The sequence below is a fragment of the Rhea americana genome, unplaced genomic scaffold (assembly GCF_003343005.1).
Source record: "Rhea americana isolate MKP2758 unplaced genomic scaffold, rheAme1 scaffold_283, whole genome shotgun sequence".
Classification (NCBI taxonomy): domain Eukaryota; kingdom Metazoa; phylum Chordata; class Aves; order Rheiformes; family Rheidae; genus Rhea; species Rhea americana.
Window position 1 is genome coordinate 368,998 of NW_028186405.1, and position 25,855 is coordinate 394,852.

Sequence of the window (25,855 nt, forward strand, 5' to 3'; positions counted from 1 at the left end):
GAGATTGTAAGAAAAAAAAAAAAAAAGACTAGATTGATGCTCCTAAATTTCTCGTATGCCATTTATTTGGAGGATGAAAATTATAACTGTTAAAATTTTTCATATGCCTACTCAGTACCTTTTGTCTCTTGCTCAGTCAGTGTCATAAAGGGAACCTGAAGTTAATACTAGGGTAGAAAGACAGAAAAGGGTTGAGAGGTAAAAACAAGGATATAAAAGAAAACAGATTTCAGTATTTTTGCTGTTCAGAGAAAAAGCTGATAATCTTATGATAATGATAAGCTTTCCATTTGATACACAAAATATATGCCTCTGTAGGATATTTCTATTGAATAGAAAGTTTCTTGGAATTCTACTGCGTTTGTTTAAAAGGAGTTTAACTGAAGTGACGGATGGGCTATATAGGGCATGAAGTTGCCTACATAGACATCTGAAAGTAAGGGAAGTAGAACTGCATTTGAACCAAGTGTATGTTTTATAGTATGTGTATATGTATGCATATGCAAAAAGGATCTCTAATTTTTATCTTAKATCTTACCTACAGTATAAACTTCTTTCTTTAAAAAAAAAACAAAAAACAAAACCGCAACTTATTCCACAAAAATGAAAAAAAATCTTACTGTGATGTTATTTTAACTCTTCTTTTTCATTATGCAGCTTCCATTTCTCTGTGTTGGATACTTTCACACCTAACATACAAACTAGATAGTGAGTGAAGTAAACGTTGATATTGTGRGACCCCAGACTTAAGCATAAACTCYGAAGGGCTCYTTTGTAAGCTCAACCCAACCTTGGCATGCAGTTCTTTAGGAGCCTTTTACAGAAAAATACCTTAGGACTGTACTCTGTGAAAGCATGTCTTGTCATGTGCTTACAAGAGCCAGTTAGGTTTATGGCTTCTGTTTTTTAGTACATGCCTTTAAAATTAAAACATCATTTAATATAGCTTTATAAAGAACGCACCCCTCCAGTCATTTCTGATTACTAGATTTGGGGCATAATAGACTCTAACTATATTTTGCCCTCTTTTTTACATACTCTTCCTTTTTTCTCAACATTTATGCAACAGTATTTGATACAAATTAATGCCTGCAGCCCAGTGTTCATATACTGCAATGACAAATCAATGTGCTGTCTGACTGGGGAACAAACTATTAGGGTTTGACTCAATTAATTAATTAATTTTCTTTGAGCTGTAATCAGAGATAAACTGTACAAACAGAAGAACTTGCTGATATTTCTTTCTGTCTTCTCTTTCAAGAAGCTGTCTTCCACTAAGATGTGCTGTTGACTTAACAGTTTTTTTTTTTTTTTTTTTAATGCACTAAAACTTAGAAAATATAGCAGGTTAGATGAATGGCTGCTTTCAGTATTTTCTTTTCCTGACTGTTACAGCTTATGGCTCAGAGTCACGTCTACTTTTGCCATTCAGGACAATTTAAACTGCATAAATTTAGAGTTCAGAGCAATTATAAAATCTGCATTGGAAAGTTTGCCTGGTTCAGAACATGTAATTTCCTGTTTTGTTCAAACATGACAATTACRTAGCCATAAATAAATTCCTAAATTTCTGAAGAACAGCAAACATGTAATAGAGACTAAATGATAAGGTGCTTAATGTGGAGAAAGAGGATAAAAAAATATGAATCATCAGTTATATATGTTACAGAGAACTATTTCAGAAAATGAACAGACCTTGACACACACTAATTTACTGGCAAGATTTTTTTTTCGGTTCTACCTTCTCTTCATCTACTGGCTACCTAGGAAATAAGATAGATTGTAACCCAATGTGCATCTTTAATGAAGGATTTTTTTTTTAATAAAGTTTTTACTGACGTTTTAAGGATGTGTTTGTGGTTGATCACAACCTTGGGCATGTGTTAAAATGGATTTGTTCTGCTGAGGCTTTCTTGAGTCCAAATACGTTCAAGTGAAGCCGACTGTGACCCAGGCTATTCTGAGGATAAGATCATTGAYCTGGAATTTAGGAAATTTGAGTTTAGGTTAAGGACTTGCGTTCTTCTCTGGAAGCTTGTTCACAGAAAGTCCTGTGGAAAAACTCAGAGGGTAAATTCCTGGCACTTCTGAAACTCRTTTAGATTTTTAGTACCAACTTTGGTGGAGTGAAGATTTCATTTGATGTTTTATATTATAGATAGAGAATATAGATAGAGAATATATTACAATATGATTTTTAAAAGGTAGTTTGTGCTTCAAAAACACATACTAAGTGCACCCCCCCGTAAGAACCTCCCTGACATCTTGAGACTGCACTGCAGATAACTTTTACAAATAAATCTCAAAGCTATGATTACATAGCTGATTTCAGCCAGATTTCATAAGRTGATAAATCCAGCAAAATCTGAAATTTCTTCTTATGCTTCACTTTTTTTCTTTTTCTTCTTGTTTTTGAAACTTCCATGTATTTTATCATTGTAAAGGACCAAGGACAGAACTATAGAAAAATATTATTTGTTCTCCCAAACTAGGCAATGTTTAGTAGATTAAAAAGAAACTAGTTTATTTTGGCTGTTTAGTGTTTCTTGCATTGTGACTGTTTTCTAAAGCTCATGGGTTTTTTTTGTTTCAAGTTGCTTCTAATTACTGCCTGAAGTCAAATTGCTTTTCAGTTTGAAGACAGTTTTTGATATATAATTTCATTTGCATGTGGGCCTAGTTCTGGTTAGAGTATTCTTGTATCATCTGTACTTGTAATCGATGTTAATTTGAGTWTTTCAGCAGAATTCAAGTATGTTCACTATCTTGTACACATTGAATATGCTTTTAAAATGGTAGTAATTAATGGGTATTAATGTTGAGTTTTCAGAAGATATTATGCGCCATAGATGATAAAATTCTACTGAATACTTGTCCTCTTGTGCTTTTTCCTCCCTGCACATATCTCATCTTGACTTTAGTGATATAGGTCTGCATGTACAAGACTGTTATTCAAACAATTTAATTTCTTTGAATGAGTTCAATGTATACTTTTTCATAAATTTTACTTTGGCAAGCTTAGGGTATTACCTCAATAAATGAAGGGTTTTTTTTAGATTTCTTTTAGGTAACAGTCTTTAATAATAACYGAAATTTTAATTCTGTAAAGTCTGTAATTGCAGTAGCATCTTATAGGCAAGCTTTAACTCTACATCCGTGGGTGAAATCTCTGAAAATCAATACAAGCAAAATTCTTCCTTGCCTCTTGCAGCTAGCCTACCTGACATCTGCAGTTGTGTTCCCACTCCCACTGCCTTTCTAAAAGCTGGCGTGAGAGGCTTCTTTGCTGAGTTTAGAGTTGAAAAGTCCTAAAAGCCCCTTCAGCTACTACCCTGTGAGGAACCTGTCCCAGGCAGAGGTGATGCACCGCTTTACGTGGTAGGAAATGAGTGAGGGCCCAGTTCCTCTTCCTCGACACAGAGGTTTTAATAATCCAGGATGTTATGTTAAAAAACAAGTGAGGATGCCTGCTATCTCAGTACTTGGTTATTTTTTCTCAGCAGCAAATGCAAACCAGATACAAACCTATTTGGAACTGATCCATGCTTTGCATGCCAGTTCTTCACATACCGAAGCCACCAGCAGCAATCTGCATCTTACTGTAATCGCAGCTGTCTATATGATGCCTCCGCGTACGGCGCAGTTGGCTCTTGAGGTGGCACCCGAAGGCAAGTGAGGTGAGCAGCGCTGGCCTGCAGTACACAGCTCTGCTACACAGCTCTGCTCCTGAGCTCTTCCTCAGGCTCTGGCGTGGCAAGAAGCACAAGCTTTTCTGTGCATTTTGTTCCATCCATCCATGACCTGGCCATTCAATTACACTTTTCAAAATGTGAAATTGAGGTGGCTTATAGTCCCCTCCACCCCCCTTTATAAGCTTTGTCCACACAGCTGAGTTCAATTTATCTTACCACATGAGGAGAATAATTTCCCGACTCTGGAAGGCATTGCAATTTAATTTCAGAAGAGGCTTCTGCCCAGCTCTGCCACTGTACTGCCTGCTGGGGCCCATCATGTGGATATAGGCACCTTGTCTGAGGCATGTTGGCCCAGCACGCAACTGCCCACCAATGCTGGAGGGCAGGAGCAAAGCTGCTCGCCTTCCCTAGGGCAGCCTCCCTCCGTCAAGGAAGCCGAGGGGGGGGGGCATGAGTGATGGTGCATTTCTGAAATGGTAGTAATCTCAACTGAGTTGCCCCAGTAGTAGGGAAGGRGGAGGAGAAAAAAGGGGAATTATATGTGGCAACCAGTTTGCTTGCATTTGGAGGCTCTTCTGTAGAATTGCTAGACAGTGATAGYGCTGTTACTGTTACCTGAAAAGCTTGAGATTTTTTGCAGAGGGAAGGTCTTTTTTATGGATTATGGAGGTTATGGATTACTCTGCTTGATGAGATCTGCAAAGGGAATGGTCGTTCCGTGTTATTGCTTACTGTATGGTTTGTGCTTGGGTTCTTATTGATTAAAAGAGTAGGATCTATGTGCCATTTATGCGTTTGCTAACAGGATGCTATTGGAAAGCACAACCCATGTTTTGTGCTCATACTGTTCCTTAGTGACTGCCTTGGTTGTTATTAGGACCAAATTGTAGATCCTTACAAAAAGTTGACGCTCACTCAGTTTAGTAGTTAAATGGCTCGACTGTTAAAAAACAAAATCCCACCCCAAACACAAAGCGTTGACTGAAGAACTTCATGTACTGGGTGGCTGCAGCATCCCTGCCCACCTTTCTGTAGCCTGGTTGTGCAAATGAAAATGCAAGAGTTGCCTTAAGGTGGCAAGGCACATCCTTTCTTCCTACATGGCTAGAGAGGGAATATATGGGAATAGAAGAGGCTTTTCTTCCCTTTTCCACTTATTGATCCATACAGCATCTAGGTAAATGTAGTTTTCTGTGGACAGTCCCACCTGAAATCAGTGGGATGGATGTATATTCAGGCAATGTATGTATATTGAGGCAACGAAGTGTGATGATGGCAAAACAGTAACTAATGGGCCCTGTAAGTGTTTCAGTAAGGTATGCGTTTACCTTGATGACAGTTATGTTTCCTTTGTATTATACTTGGTTGGTTATACCGGCATTAGTCACTGAGGAATTTGCTCTTTAAGTAGACCAGCTGGCTTTAATAGGACTACACCAGGAAGAAGTTAATATGTAACCTGAGTAAAAGTGGAAGACTGCCTACCCACTGTTTGTGTTTTGAGCCTGCTTTTCAGGCTCAAAAACTCAGAGTTTTGTGTCATTGGTATTTTGTGACTTTAGGTCAAAATCAAGACAGAGAGTGAGGACAGGAAGGTTTCTCAAGTTGTTGGTGAAGCAAAATAGGCAAAGGTTGGCAGCTTAAAGAGTTCAGGAGAATTGCATGAAACAGCTCATTTTGGGTGAATGCTCTGCTCCATGTGTATTCGGATAGGCAGTCCTATCTATAGATGTGATGCGCATCAGTTCTAGCTACAAAAACGTGCTTCCAATCCCGCCCCCTCCCAGATTAGGGGGGCGGCGGGGGGGGGAAGGGATCTTGAAAGACTTTCTGAGCACTGGGTGAAGTCTGCTGCTGCTGCAGCAGTTAGCTCATATCTTCCATTTCACAAATGAGTCATACTGCACTGTAAAATCAGCTGGAAGCAGTGTGGGCAAAAAAAAATAAAATAAAATAAAATAAAAAAATCCTGTCTTAAGGCTGTTCCATAATCTTGCTGCTGTGATAGATAGGACTTGTCTCCCAATTCATCCTAAATTAATTCATACTCAATCTATATACGTTTGTTTTGGAATCCTGTTGTTTAAGTAGCTTTTTTCTTTTCCAGATTTCTAGAAAGAAACTTTATTCCTCCACAAGACCTGTTTTACTAGGCTAAAAGAGCCATTCACTTGTTTGATTGCCTTTTCATTGGCTTTCTATTTTCCCCGTTATATGAGTAAATATCTTTTGAACAAAATTTGCATGTTTCAATTAACTTTTTAATTTGTGCCTTTCCTCTGGGAGATGAACTGGAGGGGAAAAACATTTTTTTGAACTGCAAATTTGAAGTAACTGGTCCTTCGCTTGTTCGGAGTGAGAGAGATGTTGTCATTTAGTAATGCTGTGCTATTTGTTTAGCTCAGTTTTCTTAGCAACTGTAGGAAACTTATTAAAAAGTGCCAGAAGCCTTTAAGATCATCTTCATTCATCCAAATTTGCCACTTGAGCTTACTGTGTTATATCAAGTGTATTTCAAGGATGTTCTTTYCTTTGCTCATTCTAGCATGAGGAAGAAGAAAGGCTTTGTGTCTTTTTAACTAAAAAGGAGGGAGTTAATGCGAGCCAATCGCTCTGTTCCACCACTGGCTTGTGTTCAGTGCTTTGCACTGTATCTCTTGTGTATCCTTTCCCTCCGTTCCTCATCCTCTCTGCCAGCCTTCTCCAAAGGGGAATGGTCATTTTGGAGTGAGGAGAAAAAAAAAAAGGGAATGGCATATAAGGAACAGACTCACTCCTGTCTATGAGAGGAACTTCCTTTTTCAGTCATCTGTCCTGGCTGCTGCATGGATTTAGCTATTCAATATCCCACGGTACTCACAAGATGTGAACTCCAACTGAGGCATGTTCTTCCTTTTCTTCTAAAAGTTAGTCATTCAGAGCTTTTTTTTCTTTTTCTTTTTCTTTTTTTCTTTCTTTTTTTTTTTTTTTTTGCATTTACTGTAAACAAGCGAAGAAGCGAAGCGGCAATGCGATTACCAACCCTCTACTTTGAAAAGAAATTGAGTAGAACTACTTATTTGTACATGTGTATTTGTTAAACTTGATAAATGCCCCTGAGCATTATGCATGTTTTTAAAAAAAATCTTCAAAGTAATAATGCGTAATAGTAAGCATGGCAAAGAGTTTAGATTGTCTGACAGAACTTCTGTACATCCACTGTCAATCATCTTAAAAGGAAGTTTTGCAGTTTTCTACTTGAACTTCTGGAAGTTTTGGAACTTTCAAGTTTTGTCACTCATGCATTTTTATAAGGACACTTCAGTTTTAGTGACTTTAGAGTATTTTTGAGATCTTTGAAATTCTTTAGAGGAAGGTAGTAAACGCATTTGGGAGTAAGACAGAGAAGGCATATCTAACTTTGCTATCATGGCTTTGGCCTCGGGTCTAAAGTGACAGAGAGTCTAAAATGAACTACAATGAAGCAGGAAGTATTTTTTTCAGCAAAATCACCCATACTGAGCCTAGGTCTGATGGGGAAGGAAAGAATAGCTAATTACACTTCCAGATGAAGCTTGGTGAAGRGTTATCGCTGTAACTTAGACTGCAGAGGACAGCAGTGTCCTGTAGTGATTGATTGGGTGGGACCTCTCTGCTCTTTCAGAAAGGACACCAAGTCCTGACCCAAATTATGGCAGTATTTGCTCTGATGGCCTCTTTGCAGCCATATCTGAAGGATGTACTCTTCTTTGACATTCCCGCCCCAAGCACATCTCCTTGCCACGTGTTTATCTTGACAACTGTGGACAATTTTCAGGACTGGCTGCATTGAGAGGCAGCCTCAGGACTTGCTGTCTGCTACTTTAATGCAGCAGGAGCATAACAGGCRAGATCTCTACTCCCAATGCAGTGGACTCTGGTCTACTCCCGATGCTGCCCTTCCCTCACAGGCCTCTRTGTCTCAGCTGAGAAAGTCCTGCACAGCTTGGCAAGGTTGTCTCAGAACTAGACACAGTACTCGAGATGAGGCCTCCCCAGGGCTGAGTAGAGGGACAGGATCAYCTCCCTGGATCTGCTGGCAACACTCTTCCTAATGCACCCCAGGAGACCATTGGCCTTCTTGGCCACAAGGRCACATTTCTGGCTCACACTCAACCTGTCATCCACCAGTACTCCCAGGTCCTTCTCTGCAGAGCTGCTCTCCAGAAGGTCAGCCCCCAGCTTGTACTGGTGCGTGGAATTATTCCTCCCTAGGTGCAGGACCATGCACTTGTCCTTGTTGAACCTCATGAGGTTCCTCTCTGCCCAACTCTCCAGCCTGTCCAGGTCTCTCTGARTGGCAGCACAGCCCTCAGGTGTGTCAGCCACTCCTYCCAGCTTGGTATCATCAGCAAACTTGCTGAGGATGCACTCACTCCCTTCGTCCAGGTCAYTGATGAAAAGTTGAACAGGATGGGACCCAGTACTGAGCCCTGGGGAACTCCCATTAGCTGCAGGCGTTCAACAATACTCTGTGTCACTAATCACAGCCCTCTGAGGTCTGCCTTTCAGCCAGTTCTCAATCCACCTCACTGTCCACTCATCTGACCTGCACTTCCTGGGCTTACCTATGAGAATGTTTTGGGAGACAGTATCGAAAGCCTTGCTGGAGTCAAGGTAGACAATAGCCATTGCTGTTGCCTCATCGACCCAGCCAGTCATTCCATCATTGAAGGCTATCAGATGGGTTAAGCATGATTTCCCCTTGGTGAATCCATGCTGGCTACTCCTGATCACCTTCTTTTCCTCCATATGCCTGGAGATGACATCCAGAATGAGCTGTTCCATCACCTTTCCAGGAATGGAGGTGAGGCTGACTGGCCTGTAATTTCCTGAGTCCTCCTTCTTGCCCTTTGTAAAGACTGGAGTGACATTAACTGTCTTGAAGTCCTCAGGCAGCTCTCCAGTTCTCCATGACCTTTCAAAGATGATGGAGAGTAGCCTACCAATAATACCACCAGTTCCCTCAGCATTCATGGGTGCATCCTGTCAGGCCCGTGAATTTATRGGTGTCAGGTTTGCCTAGARGATCTCTGACTCAATCTCCTTGGCCAAGGGAAAGTCTTCCTTTCTCTAGACTTTCTCTCTTGTCTCCAGGCTCTGGGATTCATGAGGGCTGCCCTTAGCAGTGAAGACTGAAGCAAAGAAGGCATTCACTAAATCTGCCTTGTCTGTATCCTTCATCACCGGGGTTCCCATGCTATTCAGCAGCAGGCCCACATTTCCCCCAGTCTTCCTTTTGCTACTGATGCATTTGTAGAAGCCCTTGTTGYCCTTGCCAGATTTACTTCCAAATGGACCCTAGCCTTTCTTGTTGAATCCATGCATACTCTGACAGTTTCTTATAATCCTCCCAGGTTATGTGTCCCTTCTTCCACATTCTGTGTACTTTCTTCTTYTGTCTGAATTTGGCCAAGAGCTCCTTGCTCACCCATGTAGGTCTCCTGCCCCTTTTGCTGCACTTCTTACTCATAGGGATGCACCGCTCTTGAGCTTGGAGGAAGTGATGCTTGAATGYTTGCCAGCTCTCCTGGACCCCCCTTCCTTCTAGGRCCTTAACCCATAGGATTCCTCCAAGTAGGTCTCTGAGGAGTCCAAAGTCCTGCTTACTGCCCTGTTTCCTCCTCAGAGGATCCTGAACTCAAACATCTCAAAATACTGCATGACTGATCATTTATATTCCTTCCATGTGATGAATGAGGCAGTAGTCCAGTGGAAATAATTGTGTAGTAATGTAATTAGGGACTGTAGTTATAATACATATGCTAAAAAGAAGAGTTAGAAATTTCATAGGCGATATTAATTTTGGCAGTAACTAAATTTAAAGTATTTGATTTTTGGTTTAGTTGCATCTTGTGTGTAATTAGATAAAGGTCGGGTGAGAGTAAGAATATTTATATGACTGCATTTTGTTTGAGCTTGAAGCCTAGGGAAGATCTGATTTTTCTTTTGGAAAGAGAAGTATATCTAATCTTTAAATTCTTCTAATTTCATTGCAGTTGCAGGAATGCTTTGCCACCTTAATGCAAAGGTCATGATTTTTGCTTTTTTATCTATTTAAATAAGTATTTTCTGCCTTCTTTGGCAAACATCCAAGCTAGTTATCTCTCAGAAAACACACTCCTATCCTCAAGTTTTAATTTTTTCAGCTAAAAATATTACTTTTGAATTTTTTAAAGCCTTTTCCTGACTTTGTTTAATCTGAAACTAGAACTGGGACTCATAAATCTAATTCAGTTTTGTATTGTCAGAAGCCAAAGGCAAAATCAGAGGTCAATGAGAGCCATTTTCGTAAGAAAAAGAGACGGTTTCATGCCTGATCAAAGTTTTCTAGGTTATATCCATCTGTTGTTGTTGTTGTTTTTGTACCAAGTGTCATAACAAATAGAAATAAAATGCTTTAATTATTTGCTGGAATTCAGTACTCAATCTTGCATCTAAGCAGCTTGTTTGTATATATGTGATTGTTAATGTAACAACTGTTTATAAAAAAAAGTGTCTTCTGGAAGAGAAATAGGAGGAAAAAGAAACCAAACCCTTAAAGTATCAGTTAATTAAGAGTGCCAGTACCRGAGCATGTAGTCAAAAGAGATGATGAATTTAGTAATAAAGATAGATAAATCCATTTTAATCCAAAAAAGCCTAAATGTCACACATTTACCAAAGTAATTTATTTTGCTCAAGTTGAGCAATTAGCATATTACTTCTCTCAATATATGAAAATATTTATTCCCAAATTGTATCGGAGTGTTTAAAAAAAGAAGCAACTTAAATGTTAGACCATGCAACCCTCTCATTTTTGTGCTGGTTCCATTGCCATCAATAGAAAAGTGGATCAAGATATCATAAAAGTAATTTTCCTTTGAATAACTGCTGTCTAAAACTTTTGAGTAAACAAAATTCAAGTTCTATGTTATTATGATCCTGAAAATGCATACATCTTAACAACTGCAAGACACTTAGTGCAATGCTTGTAGTTAAAACGGAACAAAAGCTTGGTCTCATGCTGAAAAGTATCATGAATGTGATCTTTGCTCAAATTGCTACAAGTACTACCTGAATGCAAGTTCTATTAATTTTATAAATGACTTGCTACTTAATCCTAGGTTAGTTCAGAGGTGCTGGATCAAAAATGAAGCTATGTGGTGCTGATGGAGAGGCCATACAGATATAAAGAAAACAGGATGTATTTCTCCCTTCTGTTAAATTCTAACCCAACAACAGAAAACAAAAGAAACGGGAAGTGTTTTTCTTTGCTTCAGCTATACTTCCTATTCCATTCTTCTCCTAAAATCTGCTGGCTTCATTCAAAAAAATTTCCTTGAATTTTGGATTGACCAAATCACGTAAGCAGAGGGGAAAAATCTTCTCTGATTAGAGACTAATGATGGAAGAAGTCTAACCTCTGTGCGGGTTGAAAAGCTATCATCAGATAAAAGCATAGAGGAAGAAGAGAAAATTGCTGTAGTTTGCGGAAGTTACAAGTAGATATGGTAGCTATTTCTTTTATAGGAGAGGGTTACATTCATTTTTTTCTGAGTAGTTTCTGAAGAGGTATACGAAGAGAGACCTCTACATAATGAGGTGTGAAACAGAAATTTACAGTGACTAATTATTAGAGATTTTTTAATCTTCGTGATTTTATAGCATTTGCATATACTCATTTCATGTTCCTAAAGCTTTGGGAACACTGTAATGCTTTGAGCATTCATTTAAGTATAGAGCTGTGAATTCATGTTAATGATGTCCAGACCACTAGTTTCTTACAGATATTAACTGATGGCTATTTTAATTTGTATTTCACAAAGGTGCTTGTCCTAAAAGCTCATGAACTATGAAACTAACTGAGAACTGGAAGAATTCTGGAAGAATATCTTTTTTGATAGCTTTTCTGTTATTTAAACTTATTCCTAGCAGAAGCAAAAGAAAAAAAAAAGACTGATCTAGGTGCTTAGTCAAACAGTGAATAATCTAGAACAATTGCTCAGCAAGGACTGGTTAAAGTAATACATGTGAAGTCAACTTTTCTGTTCAAAGATCTGTTTCTTTCAATTCAAGAATAGAAAAAGGGCTAAACGTGATTGACAGCTAGCTACAAATAGGTCCAGCATACTCTAACTGTTTTTAAAAGAATAGCCTTRCAGTCTACCATTTTCTCAAATGAGTAAATGATGCGCTGCTGTATTTTAAAATCTGCCTTGTAAAAGCCATATGGATGCATCTGACATCTTTGAATTAAGCCAGTTGTCAGATKAAATAATTACTTTTCTGATACCAGTCAGCATATTTTTCTTTGTTGCCTTAATTTTGTTTTTATTCTTGTTTTATTTGAAGTGATAGGACATCAAGTACATTCTGAAGTTCTCCGTTACAGTAACTTCCTTCTCTTTCTCTCTGTCTCTCTCTCTCTCTCTCTTTTTTTTTTTTTTTKTKCTTATACAGAGGATTACTACTTCAGGAAAACAGCAGATTTTCAGAAGCATTACATTACTATAAACTGGCAATTGGTAGCAGACCTACATTAGCTTGTAAGTATTTCAGCTATGCAATTTGCATTGCATAGACTATTTTTTAAGGAATCTGTATTTTAAAACACTATTTCATCATTTTTCATTTGGAAAGCAAAAGGAGAAATTGTTTAGTCTTCAGTGAAAGCAAGTGTTTATTAACAGTGCATTTGCTTTGGCAGTKGGGGCGGTGGATTGAAGGAGGCGGATAGTACTTGAATACCTGGCAGCTTTGGAAGAACCTGAACTGCTTCTGCTCTGGGGTGGTGACTCGGGGATGTGGCTGCCCATATTTATAGGCCCCTGTTTCCTCTTTCTGAGAGCCAGTCTGTGATTTTTGTGGTACATGGTCCRTACCCTTCTTCTCTCTGAAGAGAGACTTTCTTCTCTCTACTAAATTTTACACCTTGCCTGTTCCTCTTTCCTACAGTGGTTGCACAGAAAAGCCAAATTAGATTACTTTGAAGTAAATAGAATATCAGATAAAGCACAATGAAACCCCATTAAAAATTTTTCCTCTCTTTGCAGCTGCCTATTTAAATACTGGTATCATCCTGATGAACCAAGGGAAGACAGAAGAAGCCAGGAGGACATTCCTGAAGTGCTCAGAGATCCCTGATGAAAATTTGAAAGATCCTCATGCTCATAAAAGCTCTGTTACGAGCTGTCTTTATAATTTAGGAAAACTTTTTCACGAACAAGGACACTATGAGGTGAGACTCCAGATATGTCTATGCTATCATCAATCCTCATATCCTGATGAAACCTCCTTATACAAATAATACCTACTGCTTTCATCAAAACTTTAAAAATACATTGCGTGTATAAAATCGTTAAATTTCACCAAATCATGATGAGTATTSTCTACACTTGGTAGAGAAGAAAAAGAGGTATAAAGAAGCGAACTACCTTGCAGTGTGATGTACTAGCGTCAGAGTCAGCACTAGCATGTGTGGTAATTCATTCTTTTTGGCTTTGTCCCCGTGACTGGTATGCAGAGGATATAACTTGCTGCAGGMCAGCCTACCTAAAGTGTTTGGGCTTTTTAGCTAAAAATGGAGTAGTCCCTCTTTAGCTGAAAAAATGCAGTTATGGTTGCTATTGAGTCTCCAAAAATGAGACCTCGTTGGAACAATTCGAAACCTCAGTGATTAAAAATATTCCAGTATGTGCTGTTTTCAGATAATGCTGCATGTGATAGCTCAACCYAAGCACTAAACTGGGCCAGATATTTTGTAATGTAATTGCATGCTGCACCCAGCCTCTCTCATTTATATGTGGGAATGAGACTGTTGTGATTCCCCCCCAGTTCTCCCTGCTGAAACGATTACAGGTGGACACTTGCTTGTGATTTTGACCTCTTTAGGTATTTGGAAGAAAGTCATTCTCTTTTTCTCATTGCCAGGCGTGCTGCAGAACAGAAGTTACACGTGGTTTTGATTTATATAGCTCTTCTTGACCGCAGCAGTTAAACTCGGCTGTTTGAGATTAGGCACGCGCGAGCTCTGTGGCTTCGCTGCCGGCCGCCGGCCGCTCGGCTCCGTCGGGTGGCGGGTGGAAATCGGTTAAAACGCAGGCGCGGGCGGTTAATAGGTCCGTATGGATAAGGCAGCAGCAGTGGCCGGCGGAGCACGGAGCTGGCGCCCGTCGCTGCGGGGCCGGGGCGCAGGCCGTTGCAAGAACCGAAAACGTCAGGTTTCTGCCCGATGGTCGTTGCGGTCTGACCCAGGCCTGATTTCATCATACACTGAGATTTTTAAAATGTATTTCAGCCTTCACGAGCTGCAGCTGTTTGGTGGGATGATGGGGAAAATGATGCGGCGCTAACAGACCGGCCAGTAAGCCCCCTAAGTGCTGAACGAATAAAGTAATTAAAAACACAGCATACTCACAAAGGGAACCCAATTTTGTCATTCCTGACTATAGTCCAACTCAGCCGTTCTACGGAGCAAAATACCGGTTGTGAGGATTATGTTTTGTTGTTACTTGGTGGTAGGCAATAACTCTTTATTTTTAGATCATTTACTTTAGCTTAGTCATCTGAAAACCCTTTGTCCACAGCTTGATATTAATCTATGCTAATATATATTTATAGACTCAAGAATTGTTGCRGGTTAAAAAAAAGGTTCATTTAGTTTCTACCTGGAAAAAGAGTTGCATTATTCGAACTAATTTGGTCTTGTCAATGAGCTTCACTTAATTTGGTAAGACTTCTGTGAGTGGGAATTGTGAGCTTCCTGTGAGACTTATGATGTGGATATTTTCTCTCTCTTCATTTGGGGAGGATAGTTTGTATTTAATTTCTGTGCGAAAGATTGCTTTCGAAATTCGTGCTTTGATAAGGGTTTGTCCCACCTGCCTGTCTCTTTTCAGGATGCCCTCATGGTTTACAAAGAAGCAATACAGAAAATGCCAAGGCAGTTTGCACCACAAAGCTTATACAACATGATGGGTAAGTAAAATATTAGTGTTTCAGAATGATGCTTGAGGAGTTGGACAGGGTGAAACAAAAGAGCTTAGCCAGGCAACTGGGACTCAAATGAATTAGCTAATAAAACCAGAAATAATTGCCTCCAAAGATATTAGCCAAATTAAGTGTAGAATTTAAGTATCAGCAATTGGAGTGCTGGATAAGACACAATAAACAGGTTATTTTTGAGAGTGTCCATACAGCATTTTTAGATTGCGCCGGTGAGTGGGGTTTGCTGACTTTGGAGTCTCTCATCCAGTATCTTGTATGCAACTCATGCAGGTTTTACTTATTCTCCCATTTAGTTATCCAGTTTGCTTACAACCTTGTAAACAGATAAGATGTCCAAACAGGCACACAGAGGTAGTTGTATTTGTTTTTCCAGTGTGATTTCTCAGGTGATACACTGTTAGGGAGAGGTCTACGGTGAGATAGTCCTTCCAGGACCAGCCAATCTGCTCTTCAACATTTTGACACAATCCCTTGAGTACTGCAAGAACCGTTAATTTAGCTATGAATGCTTTAATTTTTTAAAATCCTAAATTAAGGTCCTCATAGTCTTCATTGTATCTTTATACAGAAGACATTAAGCAGGCAACAGGGAAAAAATGATATGAATTATTAGTCGTGTTATTCAGATCTGTTAAACAAGATGACAGTTCCAGAGATGTTTTTAAGTAGAATTGTGCCTGAAGGGGCATATGTTTCTGCCAACTGACCTAAGTCTCTGACCAAGGAGATTCTGTGAGCTCCTATCTAGGATACCAGAGGTTTTAAGATGCCTTTGAAATATTTTGATTAGGATAATAAAAAATAGATATAGAAACAATTAGGATCAAGAGGAAGCATGTGAAAATTTTTCTTCTAACACACAAAATATTACAAGAGCCTGCAGTGGTTGATACGACTGTAGTAAGGAGAGTCCATTCACTTTTCTGCTTGCTTGTTTAGGAAATAGAGCTTTTATTAGCTCCTGTAAGTACTTTGCCATGAAAAAATCCACAATTTGTAGTTTTAACTGGTGCTACATGTTTGAAAATCTCTGTAAACCTAAATGAAATATGTCTATTGTCACAGCGATAAAGTATCTAATGGCAGTAATATTATAAACAGTTTTTCAACAGCACATATAGTTCAATGGAGAGTTACTTCTGAAATGCTGAACTTTATCAGATTAAAGCTAATGGCTAAAATTCCTAAAACACACAAGTTGGTTGTTGCACGTACATTTGTTCATAAACAGTCTTAGCTGAACTGTTGCTTTGTTTATTTTATTTATCAATATTTGCTGACAAATTTAATGGGGTTATCGACAGTCATTGCTCTGTATAATTAGCCATCTGCTTATTATTGATGTCCTGTAGTGACTTTTGATGTACTGCAGTGTTCCAGTAAACCCTCAGAAGTTTGGCCTCTGTAGTGGGCAGGAACATTTTTCATAACCCTGAGAAAAGTGCTCCTTACAAGTACAGAGATTGCAAAATGGAAATCAATGTTGTTTCCAGCCCGATGGTGGTTTTATTACAAAACAGGCCTATGCCACCTTCGTCCTTCTTCTTCCAGGAACAGATCATTAAGACCTATCAGTTCTTTACTTTTCTTTTCCATGAGTTACTTTTTTTTTAGGTTCAGGAGGCCTTTCTCAGCTTCCTTTATAAGCACCATCCATGAAGTCCAAGCTCACTCCGTTCCTGGGATTTGCATTTATTAACACACATAGCAATAGGGAGCACAAAGACCCGCTCAGTCCTTTGACCAGGCTTGGCTGCTGCTGTATTTTTTTCTTCCTCTGCTTAGCTCATACTCTGGGTCCAATTTCCTTTAGACAGCGCTGACACTTCACTCACATCCTAGCGGCATAACAAGTTAGGGTCAACTGAGTTCTCCTCAGCCCCTTCCAGGCTGTTACAAAAAGGAACAGGCTGTTAGAGAGCTCTGTAAAGTACAACTTTGCAGTATATATTTGTATTTTGGTTGCTGCTGTGATTGCCGTCTGCGCGGRGGAAACAGAACTGCTTCGGACCTGTCACTGTGATGCTGCTTGGTGGTGATACAGCAAAGGCGATCCAAGAGGCTGGGTGAGGAGTCAGGGAAAGACTCGGATTCACTCAGTGCAGCTGAGTTTCTTTACGACTGTCCTGGATGTGTCTACATGAGCTCCGTGACTGCAGTTGCACACAGCGGATTAGTTTCGTCTTTCCTAAATGTAAAGGCCTAAAGGTTAGGTGACAAGTCAGAGCTGCGTAGSTACACTCGCTTCATGGCATGGAAAGGAAAAGATACCTCCAGGGAGTAATACAGCACACCTGTCTTAGACACCTCTAYTGGGTTGTATGAATAAGCCTTAGCAAGGGTTCTTGTCCCATAAAAGGAGCTGAGATGATCAGCTTAGACTTGCTAGCTAAAGCTGAGTGAGCTAAATCCTAAACACCTCTTCAGTCATCTCTTTGCATCGAGCGTGACAGCAGAGCAAGGCAAACACGTCCGTTACGGCGAGTGCGTCCAGTCTGCATCCGTGCTGCGGCCCTGGGCACCAGAAGGCCAGCTAGATTATTTATTTCTGTTTTGATGTCCRAGATAAAATTGTAAACAAGTTCACTATAACTTCCTTTGATGTACAGCATTACATAAACTTSTCTGCCTGCTTCTTGCCTTTAAATGAGAGGCTGGCAGAACWGAAACCGAGCCTGTCCTGTCCYCCGTATGAGGTACTGCCTGAACCCRACGGTGAGCCGGGCCCACTCACCGCACGCTTGATTTCAGCTTGTTTCTTGGGGATGAAGAGGGGAGAACTTGGGAAGTGATCCCAGTATGTTCGGGAAGGAAGAATTCTTCCCTCTCTCTCTACATGTGGATGAAAATCTTCATGGTTTATCGTGAAATCCAAGAATAGTTAGAGGATTATGTTCTGCAGCTGTCATGGTGATGGAGATATTCTGAAGTSCTGGCAAATGCTCTGCTTGGTTCCATGTTAGATTTTAGCCTGTGACTTCAGAAAAAAAAGTTGCCTCAATTTCTAATAACTATTCTGTCATTTCATTGAAGATTTTCTGGGGGCTTTCTCTCCCCCCATAGGCCATGCATAACATACTCGGAAGAGAATAAGCAGGAGGCCCGCTGTTCTCACTGGATTAGGATATGAGCTGCGGCACTCCAAGCGCGGTAGCATTAGCACTCCAGCGGTGTTAAGCCCTCGCAGCACCTGTTTTCCCTGTTTGCGTTGCAGTGCCTTTCCTGCCCTTGCTTCTCTTGGCTTTTTCCCCTGGCAAATCCTGGGGCTCGTTCCTCCAGCGTGCCAGCCTGCCCAGCTGACGCTCAGCCTTGAAAACGCCGAGAAGTAACTTGTCCCTTAAACTGAAAAGGAGTATTGGTCCTCCAGATTCAAGCCATCCCTTTGACTTTGCATTTTTTCCCCTTTCTTCCCCCCCCCCCCTTCATGATACAAAAGGCAGGACCAGGAGACCAGCATCAGATGTGCATATGAAAGGTTGCAGGGTAGATTTTTGTCTCCTGTCGCCGTGATTTATTTTGCCAGGTGTGCAGCAACTCAGCTAGGGAAACCATATGTTTCTCTGGCTTGGTTCCAAGAAGTAAAACCTTTTCTTTTCTTTTCTTTTCTTTCTATTTTTTTCTGAAAAGGAAAACAGAAAAACGCTAAAAATTGAAACTCTAAAACTAGAATCAAAATAATTATTCAACAGGCTGTATCAGGTTGGCTTGGTATTTGTTTTCTCTATGTCATTTTTCTTTGATGTAAATTAAAAAGTACTAAGGTTACACAGATTAATTTGCTTGGCATTACAACATGGACTACAAAGGCCAGAGTCCAGCTCAGCTGCATTAAATAGGTAATATATTTTGTTTAAAGTTTCAATTAAAACCTGGGGTCAAAAGATAAAATGGTCCCTGTGGGATCTTGAACACTTTAATGCCAATATTAGGATTGCTTAAGGATCAACCTCTGGTCTAGATGTCTTTTGCGTTCCTTGAAATGTGATATTGTACAGTTGATTGTATTACATTGCTTTTAAAACCACACTGGCCCACCTGCTACAGTAATTCATAGTCCTGCCAGTTAAGTGCTGTGAGGTAGAGCATGGGAGCTTTATTTTAATATTGTAAAGTAACCAGAAAGATGTTAGTGTGAAATTGTTCAGGGATTTGATTGGCCAAATATTGTCATATAGCTAAAGACAAATGCCTTGATCACGCTCCATCTGCCCTTGCCAACAACCACCTGAATGTCTATTTTCAAGCACATTTATTGCAAAGTCTTGCAAGCAGTTTTGATGAGAGATGCAAGTTACAAAAGAAGTAACATTGCAGGACTGAATACAGTTAATGATACGTGGTTTCGAGTTTGGATTTCTCCTTGCAAATCCACTACATTGCACACGGACAGAAAACAAATCGTACACTAGTGAAAGCAGAGCTTCTACAGAGCTGCTACAGAGCAGGAAAGAAGAGCCAAATTTTACATCTGGGGCAGAGGTTTGCATCGTAAGTACAAAGGCTTAGCATGCAGAGAGAGTGTTTCTGTGTTGATGATTATAACATAACTATTGCTTTATTTGATTATCCTTTGGGGTGGATGTGGCTGTTGGCACAAACCTGTTAATATTGTTAAAGCTCCTATTCCATTTACTCCTTGCTCCCATTAAATGATTTTTTATTGAATTACTTTTAAATATTGTTTAGGACTCCAAGAAACACTTTTGTTGGTGTAGTTTTACAGTTCATGCTGTGCAAGACTTACTTTTTAAGAGCTAGAGATGATAAAGCTGTGAAATACATATCCCACATCATAATTTACTCAAAGTGTGGTACCTGTACTTGTCAGAGCTCCAGTCATCAGTGTTCAGACTCACTACACGTCTCATGAAGCTTTACTGGTAATTGCTTAGTAAGTGAACGTCACAACCATTTTTTTCTTCTAAAATTACACGTGTTGAAAATAAGAATTTTTTTTTTTTTGATCCGTATGCATCTTTCATCGCATGATCTAAGGAGAGAAATTACAGAGTCCACTCCGATAGTGATGGGAGTAAACAGCTGTGCTTCCTTCTTGCCCACCCCCGCCCTCCATCCTGCTACCTTAATCCCTCCTGCTCTTGAGACTTTGCAGACTGTGGTATCTATATCTGCTGTACAAAGCTGTGTATGAATCTCTGGGCTGATTGAAATGTCTCCTGTTTTTTCACTTTGTTTTGTTTAGGGGAATCTAAATCTTCAATCTGAGTACAAAGGTTACAGCAGAGCATTGCAGAGCRGGCTGGGGATGCAGTGTCTGGGACCAACTTTTTTTCCAGATTCTCAGGTTTTCTTGTGCTTGTGCCTTTACACACTGATTTGTACTTTCTTATAAAGTGATTGAATTTTGTTAGATAGTATTCTGAAAAGGCCAGGAGGAGTGTAAACCTGAAATGCATTCTTACTTTAAATGTTTGGGTATTTTTGTATAAAAGTAAGTGCAGCTGTAACATTTGCAAACTAAAAATATAGTAGAATATTGAAAGCGGGCTACAGAGATGCCAGTTAGGCATAATCCTAGTGGAAAGTGCTTCTATTAAGAGTGTTTTAAAGAAACTTATACTGGCATAGTGTCAATGCTTTACTGACAAAGAAAAAAAATCTTTGCAATATTTATAAATAAAATAAAAGGCAAGAAAAGAGTACAACCATTTACTTGTTCAGTTATGAATTCCTAGTCATTTTGTCTGTTCCATTGTGATTTACTGCTGGTTGCACATCCGTCAGAAGCTGAAAATGAAATTGTCTGTCTCAGGTGAGCTCAATGCCTCCATCTGTGTCAATTTACTTCTTTCACTAGAAGTCTTTGTGTAACAGGAAACAACTGTGCTAAATCTGCTCTGTTCTGTGCTGAAACTGATTTTATTTTGCACTTCATTTATATCCTTTTTCCACTTTAGCTCTTCTTCTTCCCCAGTAGATTTCCATTCTCATTAAATCATATCAGAGACTTTGCTTTGGCTAACTGAGGCCTGTAAGAATCTGCTCAACCAAAGTAAATGTGGATTGACTCCCATCCCTCAAAACCCCTTTTAAAATACAGTCAATGCATTCCTTAAAACGTTCAAGGAGATTATTCTGTGGAAGGGGTGAAGGGGGAGAACAGTAGATGATGCTTTGTCTGTGTGCAGAGCTTGATGCTCATTAAGATCATATGCTTCGGTTGTTTCAGAGGTGCTATGTATGCGGTGCATGTTTATTAACAACACTTTTAATGCCTTACAGTATATCTTAAACATCAGTGTAGTACACATCAGACTAAGTTTCTAATTTTATTATGTTCATGCACACATTAGTACCTAAGGGAGAAAAATAAATTTCTTATCTAGGAAGGTGTGTTGATGGTGAGGGCAGCTGCAGCCTTGATTTGCACAAGGAACCTGCAAGGTCACACTATGAAAGACTCATATTGCGAGCACATGGCAGTGCAGACCTCCCCCTCAATTCAAAGAAATCATGGAAGAGTGAAATACAGATCTTGACTGAATTTATGCAATGGAGCTTTTCCTTTTTAAGGTGTATCTCCATCTTCCAGTCTGAGTTCTGCTCTTGTCAGTGCCAAACTCTATTCTGAGATTTCCGGTGTTAAGGTTTTGCCATCCTGAAGTTTTGGGTGCATCTGATAAGCATATACAAGGATTATGCAAGGCAAATTTACCCTACATCTTCTATTTATGCACATGATTTCACAGCAGTCTTTTTCCACTATATCGTTTGGGGTCCCAGGAGGAGGACCACAGGAGGACTTACATTTTTAATCTGAAAGCAGGTGTACATGGCATCTATAGAGGCACAACAGGATTACATTTACAGTCCCATTGTAATCTCTCGTCAGTAACTCTAACATGCTCCCCTCAAGGAGATGGCCTTTGCTAGGGTTGTGCWGTGGTCTGGCTGGTGTAACACGCATTCCCTTCTCTTAAGGTATTAATGGAGATGCTAATGAACTATGTACACCCACCTTTAAACAGTGAATYGCTTGCATCTTAATGTGTTTTATTATACTAAGTTAGTAAATGTGAATTATAATATAATATTCTGTGTTCTTCATCGCAAGGTAGGTTAGAAAATGAGCGTATAAACAGCAGAAAAAATTAGCTGAATTAACTCCTGTAAAAAACTGAAACATTTTTGAATGTCTCCTTTTAGTCCAATTGATTGTTGAACTTCTTGCCACCATTTGTTGTGCAGACACAACATGCTGTGCATGGCTGCATGTTGAACTGATTTAAGGCACTGAAGGAGGTGTCAATTTATATCCTAAGGTTTCCTTTTCTGCTATTGCGACCTTGAATAGCAAAGTAGAATAGAACTCTCCTGAACTTCATAGGTCTGAAAAGTTTCATTAATAAGTTTTTTCTGTGACCTTTAAGTTTTTAGCATGAGTTTTAAAAGATTTTATGATATCAGAAATTGTTAAAGTAAATACTGAGAGCTGCTCACATGCAACACTGGTTTGTGTATTTTCTTCCAATGGGTACTCTTGTTTTCTTCCTAATGATTAAATCATTCATGTTGCTAATTTATAAAAATATGCAGTTGCAACTGACAGATATTATTCTTCTTTTTTTATTCTTAGACACACAAATATATCTTGAATATATAAACGATACATAATCCGTACATGGTTTTCCAATAAATTGACAGAGAAAACTCCTAGAGTTGGAATAGCTTTTACTAAAATTGCTTTAGTCTAACAAATAAAATAACTTCATTGACTTAACGTTTCAATTAACAATTGGTTTTATTCTAGTCTTTGAGCGTGGCARTGGCAGAGTCTCTGCCGGTTTGCAACCTTTATTTATTTATTTAATTATTTAATAGGGGTGTCCCTCTAAGTCATTCAGAATAAGAAATTTGTAATATCCCTAACAGACATTCCTTCAGTTGTCATCACATATTCTATTTGCTTATAGTACAGCAGTTCTTGACTATAGGGGGCTTACAGGCAGAATGCCGACTCTTCAGAAAAAAAATCAATTGCGGAGAATTTCCTGTAAGGTCTTCAGGGAAACTTTGTCCACAGTTTGACATTTAGATTGACATATTTTAGCTTCATTTCTAGCCATACATCTCTGAAATACTCTCAAAATTTTAGGAGGTTAGCTTGCAAAGTACTTGAGCTCTTAAAACTTATTAAAAACTGCATTTGCCAGTACTCTTTGAAGATGTTAATCTCTTTTTTTTTTTTATCAGAACCCATCATGAAAAATAGATTAGAATCTAGGATCTCTATAAAATTTGGCAGTGTGTTGGGCATATAATACCAGGAGATAATAATTCCATCTTTTATGGCTGCTTGCATTTCTTTTTAAAGGATCCTGTTAATTGCTTGTAAGTTTGCCAGGCTCTATCTAACAGGTTGGGCTGAAATTTTCCACTAAAAAGAAAAGACAATATGGTTTCCTCATTTCCTTTTTGTTAAATGAGCCTAGGGCCTGCGGGGAAAAATAGTGTGCAATCAAATAATTAAAATTCTGACATAAAGTAAACATGCAGGCAGAGGAGGTAAGGAGAGCATATAGCTTGAATTCTGGCTTATCCTGGCTTTTCAAGACTTGACTTCAGGAATTTGGTGTTTTGTGCTTAATAAGGTGTAATGTGATGCCATTTATTTGTGTGGTGTTGCTTTACCATAAATAGCAGTAAAACACCTGAATTTGATCCTGGCTTTGTTTCATGAGGATTTATTATTATTATTATTATGGTATGTATGTGTGTTTGCTTGCTTGGAACTGCCATTTCAGTTTGGCCCAGATGAGASCAATGACTTGCGTGCTTCTGGAACTGGAGCAGCTGCTACTTCTTTGTATATAATCACATAACCAAGACCATTACATGAGTACGATGCATGAACTACAGAAACAGAAATTGTGGTCTTCTGGATTTACAGACTTGCACTCCCTTTTGGAGAAACTTGAGCTACTCATAAAAATCACATTGCTACCTTTAGCCATGGCTCAGGATGACTTTTCGCTCTACATCACACTCTTATTTTAGCTGAGGGCAGTGGCTTGGTCATCTTACATAGAGTGTGCCCTACCTCCTGAAACTCAAAATTATGTGCCACTTTTAGGCTGAGATCCCTATCTTCTGGTGACAAAGATAATGAACAATCTCATTGGACCTTGTCCAATTTTCTTTTATCCAAACAATCCTCCATAGGCCCAATAAATAACACAAGATGAAGTACTTTTCATGGTCAGAGTTCCGTCTGCTTTGCTTTTTTGAGCATACAGGTTGTACCTTTTTCTGTGAGTTTCAGGATTGTGATAGTCGGCACCAAGCTTGAGTGGAGCATAYAGGTACTCCTCTCTCTTGCCCTCACCACTTTTCACTTCCATGTGGTGCAAAATTGGGGGCAGTGACTCACTTGGAGATGTCCTGGCCATCCTCTGCTTGAGCCAGCCGTAGTCCTCCCTTGATCCTCCAGTGGTGGCTTTCAATAAACTGTGACTTTATGCTTTGGGGAAAATATTAGCTGTTTATTCAGAAAGAATCGGCTAGTGAGCTGGTGAAATCTTTACTCTGCTGTAGGTGTTTTCAGTATGTCATTGGCTTGGGCAGRGGCATGTGTTTTTCTACAGCCCTTGAAAAAGAGCTGTGTACATGCAGAGATCTGAAATCTGAAAGCTGCCATTCTTCACTGTTACTCAGTTTACTACTTACTGCTTATTTCCAACCTTCAAAAAATTTGGTTGTATCATTTCTTAGAAACAAATCCTGTCTTTCTCAGTAGATTTAGTTCATTCTCAGTAATTTTAAGTACTAGCAATACTACAGTACATGACTTTAACTTCACATTCTTCTGTTGTCCTCATACATTGGCAGCCTCAGCCTCTCACAGTAAAGGATTTTAATTTGAAAAGAATCCAATTTTRGTTATTTTGTACATGGCTTCCTAAATTTAGCAAATTCAAAATTCCTCGTGCTATATTCTAATTTAATTGTGGCAGGTGACCAAACTTTATTATGTTCTTAGATTAGATTTTTTTTTTAAGGTCTTCTCCTTCCTTCCATGTATTTTCAAGACTGTTTTCTTAACCTTTGCCGGTTTTTTTAAACTAGGTTCTTGATGTATTATGGTTAAATATAAGCACATTCTGCATTCTCCCTTACACTCCATGCTGTGAAATGTAGACTAATGGAAAAGAAGTAGCTTTTCTATAGTAGATACGATGAAATTTCTGTTACTTTTTGACTTTTGATTGATATTTAGCAGCTGGAGCTCTCACTTGCAATTCTATTCCAACAAGGCTTTCATCTYACCCATGTTCTTTCATCCCTAAGAAGGCCGTAACTCAGAATCTCCTCACTCAAGTGTCTGTAAGGCACTTTTATTTTATATATGTTTTTTTTTTTATTGCAGGCATCMAAAGCACTCCCCCCTGTTCAAAATCTTTACCGATTTAATAAGTAGCAAATTATAATGTGAAACTGTCTGCATGTCTTAAATAAAATGATAAATCTACAGAAATCTTGGGTATTCTCACTCACTTTTGTTTCACCCTGTAGGAGAAGCCTAYATGAGAATGAGCCGGCTGCAGGAGGCAGAGCACTGGTATGTGGAGTCACTGAGATCCAAGAGCGACCACATCCCAGCACATCTCACTTAYGGAAAACTTCTGGCTCTCACGGTGAGTTAACTGGCAGCTCCTGGGAGTCAGTCTCAAGCCTTTCAAGTTGCTRAGGTAAAGCAATGGCAAGAGCTTGGCCTTAAAATTGCTTATTGCTCTATTTATCGTTGTATTTCAGTAGTGTCTTYTAATTAAGGAACTGAACAGAGTAGGTATTTGTGAAACATTTTATTCATTACTGAAATACTCCTACCTCTGTACTGGCACAAAACAGTTATAATTGCACGTAAYGGGTCATATGTTATAAAACTATAAGAGACATTTGTCACAGGTAGTAAGGACTTCTGTTTGACTGAAAAAGTAGTTTAGATCACAAGTGCAGATATTAATACAAAAATACATTCTTTTACAGGCATCCTAAGGCATCTTAATGTTAATTGGATTAGGGTTCCTTTTATAAATGTTTTTGTAACATTAATTAGGGTTGTCATCAATGGCATGGAGTCTAGTTGGAAACCTGTGCCTAGTGGAGTTCCCCAGGGCTCAGTACTGGGTCCC

General features: G+C 39.2%; 1 protein-coding gene across 1 annotated transcript in view; it reads left to right on the forward strand.

Annotated features, from left to right (window-relative positions):
- The window catches only part of TMTC2 (transmembrane O-mannosyltransferase targeting cadherins 2), a 149,777-nt gene that overhangs the window by 61,245 nt on the left and 62,677 nt on the right, over positions 1 to 25,855 (forward strand). The window contains exons 4-7 of the mRNA XM_085308817.1: positions 12,156 to 12,241; positions 12,749 to 12,933; positions 14,594 to 14,672; positions 25,236 to 25,357. Coding sequence (XP_085164943.1) covers positions 12,156 to 12,241; positions 12,749 to 12,933; positions 14,594 to 14,672; positions 25,236 to 25,357 — 472 coding nt within the window. The remainder of the gene's footprint in view (positions 1 to 12,155; positions 12,242 to 12,748; positions 12,934 to 14,593; positions 14,673 to 25,235; positions 25,358 to 25,855) is intronic.